The sequence below is a fragment of the Leopardus geoffroyi genome, chromosome E3 (genome assembly GCF_018350155.1).
Source record: "Leopardus geoffroyi isolate Oge1 chromosome E3, O.geoffroyi_Oge1_pat1.0, whole genome shotgun sequence".
NCBI classification, from domain to species: domain Eukaryota; kingdom Metazoa; phylum Chordata; class Mammalia; order Carnivora; family Felidae; genus Leopardus; species Leopardus geoffroyi.
The window spans coordinates 22,474,652-22,482,671 of NC_059340.1; the positions used below are offsets into that span (position 1 = coordinate 22,474,652).

The 8,020-nt window shown below is 46.8% G+C and overlaps 1 protein-coding gene across 2 annotated transcripts in view; it reads right to left on the minus strand.

Moving 5' to 3' along the window:
- Nucleotides 1–2,757, minus strand: part of RBBP6 (RB binding protein 6, ubiquitin ligase) — a 32,159-nt gene extending 29,402 nt beyond the window's left edge. For both annotated transcript variants that reach the window (XM_045461990.1, XM_045461989.1), the window contains exon 1: nucleotides 1,504–2,757. In XM_045461990.1, the coding sequence (XP_045317946.1) occupies nucleotides 1,504–1,669 (166 nt within the window). In that variant the 5' untranslated portion in view covers nucleotides 1,670–2,757. The remainder of the gene's footprint in view (nucleotides 1–1,503) is intronic.
- Between the last annotated feature and the right edge of the window lie 5,263 nt (nucleotides 2,758–8,020).

Genomic DNA, 8,020 nt, shown 5'->3' on the forward strand with positions numbered 1-8,020 from the left:
TTAGGACGCTTTAAAACGGGGAGGGGAGCGGAGAATATTTTTTTAGATGTTACCATGTGAGTAAATAAAGTTCTTCCTTAATAAATATTTTTGAGTCATGCCAGTAGTGCCATTCCTTAACATAACACAATTATACTTATGCCTGGATATAAATGGAAAACAGCTCTTATACATGACAAGATGTGCTCTATTAAAAACAATAGGCTAGAGACGCCTGGCTGGCTCAGTTGGTGGAGCCTGCAGGACTCTGGATCTGGAAGTTGTGAGTTCGAGCCCCATGTTGCGCACAGAGATTAAAAATAAAATCTCAAAAACCCCAAACTCGTATAGGCTAGAAGTGAGGGACCCCCCCAATTTCAACTAAAAGAACACAAGTCACACCTTAAGCCAAAGTTGGTGATGAAAAAAAACTCAGTGATCAATAAAAGACCCTAAACCTAATTAGAACTTCACATTATTTCCTCTCATCCCATTAATAAAACTCAAAAGACTGACCTACTGAAAACTACACATCAGCATTACAGTACCGAGAAAAAGAAGCCAAAACAAATGCAGAGCCATAATCTGAAAAGCCAGTTTATCACATTGTCATATCGAATGTTAAATTCTCAACATTATAAAATGCTTTTAAAAAGGATAAAGAACTTAAAGATTCCAATCAGTGGCTTGTTTGAAACTCATGCGGTAGCAGCCTACTACTTTCTGTACCCTAGTAACAATAAAATCATGTAAAGTCTAGCAATTACTCCTTTAAAAAAGAAAGCCCTTTACTTTTAATCCTTACTAAACTGCTGAATTTTAAGATCACCGTGATGAATTAAGAGTTCAACCACTTAATTACTAATTCTGCAATTTACACACAAAAGTGGTGACATCAGAACATATCAAGTTCCAAAAGCAATTCCAAAAACATTCGAGACAGGCTGGATTAATTCCTCAAAAAATATTTAAGTGAAGGTCCCTTCTCCACGACCCAGGCAACTCCAAAATAAAAATAAATTAAGTACACAAAAACAGGAAGAAAAGGAGTACAGAAAACTTGCCACTGAACCCCAAACCGCTGTCAGATTACAAAGTTAGAGAAGTATCTCTACGCTGCTTTAACAAAAAAGAAGCCTGCAATATGCTTTCCTCCCCTCCTTCCGAGGAAAAAGCAAGTTGGAAAACGCCACAAGGCACAAGCACCCCAAGAACCTGGATGTAACACCCCTCGGCCTCCCCCACCCCAATCTTCATTTTAAATAACATTTGAGAAGGATAATCAGACTTCCACGTTTTTGGATTAGCCAGTTACCGATGCTCCCAAGAACGCAGAAATCAAACAACCCAGTTCAACTCCCAGGCCGACTGCAGCAACCCTCGGGTCTCCAAGAAAGTTGTTCCAAAAGTACTAGAATGAACAGTCCCACAGGAGACGTAATGGCGGTTAGTCTCCTGCCAGGCCCTCGCACAACCGGTATCTATCTTCAACCAGCAAATATCTGGAGCCCATGTGGCCCTTACCTTCTTTCGTCTGCGCGTTGGTGATCTGCAGGTCGCAGTCGGCAGCTTTCAACTTCTCTCTCCCCATAATCTGCTTCTTTAAATCGCAGAGGGAGATGTGGAGCCCATCAAAGGTGACGGTATCATAGTTGAGTTTAGAGGAAAATTTATAATGCACACAGGACATGGTGCCAAAGGATTCCTAAGGTTCAGCGAGGAGACGTGGACACTCTCAATATATGTATATTTATAAACTTAAGAGCAAAATATGTACACACAGAAACACTCAAAAGACACCGAAGGACCCTAAGGCCTGAGATTAAATACCCCCCAACCACAAGCAGGGGTTCGTAAAAACAATCCAGAACCGCCCCTCCCGACCCCGGTACTCAGAAGCACTTCATACGGGAGGAAGCGGACGAGGACGGGGAAAGGGGAAATCGAGAATCCGCCAACGGGCACAATGTCACCCGGCTGGGTCCCCCTCGCTCATGCTAAGGGCCGGCAGGAGACGGGGGGCAGGCGGTGCAGTCAGTAGCGGTCAGTCCACACGTTAGAGTCCGAATGACCCCGCGGGGTCAGGGGTCCATAGCGCGGCCGCACCTCCCGGTTGTTCTCTCTTTCCGTGGATTGGGGTGACCCAGGCCCCGGGAGAAGGTTGGGGGAGAGGGCCTAGGCCCGGAGTCCACGAGCGGCCTCTCGCCTCCTCCTGGCTTCCGGACGACCGGCGTCAGCTTCCCCAGGCCCAGGCCCCCCCACACACAAACCCCTGTCGCCTGCTCCCCGGAGGCCACGAGCGGCCCGCGGCCTAGGCCAAAAACGCGCGGTCGGCGGAGGAGAGGCCTTCTCGCAGGCCGCCCCCGGCTCCGCCTCCCCCCCGCCGCCGCCGCCGCCGCCGCCTCAGACACAAAGCCGGTACTAGGCCTCAACTAGGCCTCGAAGCACTTCCTCACCACCCCGGGCCCCAGCCAGCGGCCGGGTGGCTTTGGCGGACCCTGGGGACGCCGCCGAGGCTCCCCGACGCTTCCTCTCGCCGTGTGCTCCGCGCTTCTCTCGCCTTTCGCTCCTGTCGCCTTTCGGCCCCGAACCGCAAGAGTAGGCCCGGAAACGGCCGGGCAACGGCAAGGGCTTCGGGGCTCTCTTTTTGTTCTGCCCCCCTGCCGCTCTCGGGCCCTCACCCAGCGCCGGCGACACCTCCAAGCCAGCCACTATGGCGGACGCGGCCTGGCTTCGGGCGAGCGCCCCACTCCGGGGTCTCTTAAGCAGGGATTGCACGGGCGGCGCGCGCGAGGCGGGGCTGGCGTGCGCGGATAGGCGGGCCGGGAGGCGGGGCCCGTGGCGTCACAAAGCGCACCGGCCCGCCCACGTGACCCCGCGCTTTGTGACTCTGGAGCGCGGAACCTGAAACAGCCGGGAGAACGGAAGAAACCATCCGCCCCGAGAGGGAGGGGGCGATGCGTGGAGGGCCGGCTCATGGGGCGGCTCCGGGGACGGGGGGTGGGGGGGTGGGGCGCGGATTTCTCCTGCTACCGTGCTGGTTAGTCTCCACCGCAAAGTGGAGTGCCTTGGGGTGACGGGTTAACTCCCTTTCTCCGCAGTCCCCAGCAACTCCCCCAAGCCCACCAGTTCAAGTAAACATTATGGTTGCTATGCAATGAACTATGGTTGCTATGCAAGCGCCCCCTAGCCTCCCCTTCCTACAAACCGGCCACCGTACGCTCTTCCTAAGTGGAAATTCTGGAGCAGCCCCCTAACTGGAACCGACCACCACTAGAAAGATTTATTGAGCTCTTACTATGTATTAGGCACCGGGGTGCGGGGGGAGGGGGTGCGGGGGGTGGGTGGTGGTTAGCGCTGTGTAACTGCCGGCCCCGGAACACAGTTGTCTTGGTTGGAATCCTAGCTGTGGGACTCTAGATTTAACTCCTCCCTCCCTCTATTTCCTTGGTGGTAGTGCAGTTTAAATGGTACTCGGTCTACCGGCTTGTTATCAATTAAATGAATGAATATGTTTCCATTGTTTAGGACCACGCCTGGCATATGGTTCATTGTGTCTCACATGTAGCTCAATAAATGTCATTTTAGCAACATCATAAAAACCCCTAAGTGCTCAGCACTACCATTATCTCCGATTTATAGATGAGGGAACTGAAGCTGGCAATCAAAAACTTTCTGATTTCGCAGAATCGGGGGGAATAATGCCTGCTCTGTAGCAAGGTTCGAAATCCCATTCCTAATTGTAAATGAAGGGAGCTGTGCCGAGGACCCCCTCAGTGGATTGGATTATTTTTTTCCTTGGGAGCATGGGGAAGTTATTATTACATCCATAAAATTCATACTGTAACAAAATTGCATTCATAAACTGCAGTAACCACTGCAATTTACAATGCATTTTTCTTATCCTCTCTGGATTTTTACAGGGTTGGGGTCAGAGAAGTTAAGTCACTGAGAACAACATCACACAGCCATGATGGGACAAAGTTTGCCAGGTATTTCCTAAATACATACACATGGTCCTTACTGAACTTGGTTTACTTATTTATTTTAATGTTTATTTATTTTGAGAGATAGAGACAGTGTAAACAGGGGAGGGGCAGAGAGAAAGGGAGACAGAATCTGAAGCAGACTCCAGGCTCTCAGCTGTCAGCACAGAGCCCGATACGGGGGCTCGAACCCACGAAGTGTGAGATCATGACCTGAGCCGAAGTCGGATGCTTAACTGACTGAGCCACCCAGGCGCCCCTATTTATTATTTTTTTACATTTATTTATTTTTGAGAGACAGAGCCAAGCAGGGGAGGGGCAGAGAGAGAAAGACACAGAATCCAAAGCAGGCTCCAGGCCCTGAGCTGTTAGCACAGACCCCCACAAGGGGCTACAAGTCATGATTGGTGAGATCATTACCGGAGCCGGTCAGAAGCTTAACTGACTGAGCCACCCAGGAGCCCATTCCTGAACTTGGTTTAAATCAGTCATCGTCTTGTCAGGAAAATCTTCCTGAGTCCACTTTATCCAAATAGGATGGCCACAATTCTCTATCTCTTTACTGTTTTAATTTTTTCCCAAGCATTCATTACTACTTGACATGGTATATATTTATTTTTTAATTTTCTGTTCCCCACCACAGCAGAGAATAGGGATTTTATCTCTTTTGGTTATGCGATATACCCAATTCTTAGAACCCCAGCCTTGGGGTGCCCGGGGGCTCAGTCAGTTGAGCATCTGACTCTAGATTTTGGCTCAGGTCATGATCCCAGAGTCGTGAGATTGAGCCTGGAGTTGGGCTTTGAGCAGAGCTTGCTTGGGATTCTCTCTCTCTCCCCCTCTCTCTCTCTGCCCCTCCCCTGCTCAGGCTCCAAATCTCTCTCTGTCTCTCTTTCTAAAATAAATAAATAGAAAAAGAACCCCAGCCTGGATATAGTGGGCACTCAATACATGTGTTAAATAAATACATTTTTATGTGATCCATAGAAAGATCATGGCAGTAAGATTTTGGCCAGTCAAGGGCAGCCCTGGAGACACAAATACAATTTAATTCAACCACATCATTAGCATCAGTGCTTTTCGCAAATAACAAATTGCTCCCACCTTTATCTTCTTTGGTAACCAAAATTTTCATGCTCTAGGGTCCATTTCAGAATGGATGCTTTTCTGGAAAAATCTGTTGAATGAAAGGGGGAACATTACATCTGATGAAAGAAAAGGTGCACAGGAAATGATGTATTGTTATCTGTATTCACCACTCTAAAGTGGTAATCTATGTTCTTTCACTGCTCCTTGGCTAACCCTTCACACTTAATTCAATGCTAATTTAAATCAGCCTGCTAGAACTCAAAGGGAACCACATCTTTAGGGTAGAGTGTATTAGCATCCTGCCAGAAGATGAGTATGTGTCCTTGGAAAGACCATAGTCCGTGTTACGATTTGTTCCAATGGTTCTCTTCAGCCAAGAGCCCTTCACAAAGACTTTGGAGCCCTCATTCTGTATCATATCAAACAGGTCAAAATTCACCCACAGCCGCATTAAATGGCACTTGTGATGGGATTTCACTCAGTTGGTGGCCTAATTGACAAAATGTTACATTTGGTTCATTTCATTAAATCCCTCAACGAATCACAACTTTGTAAATTTCCATTGGTAATATGGAGCTGATTCCCTGCCACTTCTTACCCCCCCCCCCCAATATTCTTGTAAGCCCTGGAAAAGCCTTTTGTACTGTATCTACCTTTCCAAGCTTCTTGTATGTAGCAACTCTGGACCTCCCACCTCCTAGGATTTTAAACTTTTGTCATTCCCAAACCCACTGTACCGTCACATCTCCACCGAACATATACACTTAGTAGATCTCCTACCTTATTTTAGTATGCCAAAATTTCAGTTTCAGTGAACAGAACTGGGAGACCCAAGAAACTCTGGCAGTCACCTGCAGGACACTTGTGCTACGATCCAGGCTCTGGAAGTTAGAATGGCATCTGTCCTGCCCAGGCTGCTGTATATGTTTATAATCTAATCCCACTGAGTGCCCCAACAGTGGTCATGTTACCAGATTCTGAGTCTGGCCTCCAGGTTGTCAGCCCAAATTCACAAAAGATAGATCCTTTATATCACCAATGCATCTTCCCCAGATGGTTGATTACCTTTATATTTTCTTTAATATTGAAGCCTACAAAAAGCTTTGCATTTGAGAGAGAGAGAGGAAGAGAGAGAGAGGGAATCTTTTTTTTAATGTTTATTTTTGAGAGAGAGAGAGAGAGAGAGAGAGAGAGCAACCAGGGGAGGGGCAGAGAGAGAGAGAGGGAGACACAGAATCTGAAGCAGGCTCCACGCTCTGAGCTGTCAACACAGAGCACAATGTGGGGCTTAAACCCGCGAAGTGTGAGATCATGACCTGAGCTGCAGTCGGACACTTAACTGACTGAGCCACCCAGGATCCCTGAGAGAATCTTAAGCAGGCTCCACACTCAACGCAGCGCTCAATGCAGGGCTCAATCTCACAACCCTGGGATCACAACCTAAGTTGAAATCAAGAGTGGGTTGCTCAACCAGTAGCCACCCAGGCCCCCCAGGTTTTGCATTTTTATGCAGTAAAGCCCATCAATGTTTATTCCTAATGTTTTTCGCCTTTCCTTGTGCATGGTAAAAAGTAGTTCCTAGCCACTCAGCACCCACCTTAGATATTTATTTGCTTCTGTTTCTTTCCAGTTTATGTATGGGCATCATGATTTTATTTAAAAAAAAAATTTTTTTTTTTTTACTGTTTATTTATTTTTGAGACAGAGACAGAGCATGAACAGGGGAGGGGCAGAGAGAGAGGGAGACAGAATCTGAAACAGGCGCCAGGCTCTGACCTGTCAGCACAGAGCCCAACGCGGGGCTCGAACCCACGAAGTGTGAGATCATGACCTGAGCCGAAGTCAGACGTTTAAGTGAGTGAGCCACCCAGGCGCCCCTGGACATCATGATTTTAAATTAAACTCTGTAATCTCCTTGAATTATTTGTGTATAGGGTATAACATAAAGCAAAGACCATTTTATCCCTTTTAAAATTGTGAAATATATTGTTGTTAAAGGGAGAAAAGCACAAAACATGTATTATGGTTTGATGCAAATTATACATGTGTTTTATAAAGGGAGTTTTTATCTTTTGTTTTTTATAATTTTTTAAAAATGTTTATTTATTTTGAGAGAGAGATTCAGAGACAGAGCGCAAGCAGGCCAGGGGCAGCGAGCAAGTGGGAGACACAGAATCCGAAGCAGGCCCCAGGCTCTGAGCTGTCAGCACAGAGCCCAATGCAGGGCTGGAACCCACTAACTGAGAGACCTGAGACGAAGTCAGAGGCTTAACCGACTGGGCCACCCAGGTGCCCCTATCTTTTGTTTTTTTAACTATTTATATTTTATGGCATTTCCTAACAGATGGAATGATTGTAGTTTTTGTAAGATTTTTGCAACAGTTTACTTGAAATTTTTCATTTTGTCTTCTTGGCAACATTTTAAAGCACACTTAATTTGCTTAGTTTATTGATTGACCTAAAGTTAAAGGTTATTGATTGACCATAGGAACTTATTTTTTCTGAACAATCTATAGTATCCCCATTAGTCGATCATTTATTCATTCAACACTCATTCAACTGGAAAAATTTTAAAAGTTGACAATACCATATGTGGGAGATGGAGATCAGTGGGATCCCCTATGATCACCGGGGGGTATACTTCGGAGCAGTAATTTTGGGAAGTGATTTGGCATTCTCTTGCAAATTTTAGCATTACTATACATTACTATACCCTATGAATCAGCAATTGCACTCCTGGGTGTATACCCAAGGCAAAATTTGACTCATGTATTTACATGAGAATTTCATGGAAGCTCTCTCTCTTTTTTTTTTTTTAAATGTTTATTTATTTTTGAGAGAGACAGAGACAGAATGCTCCAAGCTGTCAGAACAGAGCCCGACGCGGGGCCTGAACTCACAAGCTGTGAGATCATGACCTGAGCCAAAGTCGGACGCTCAACCAACTGAGCCACCCAGGCGCCCCG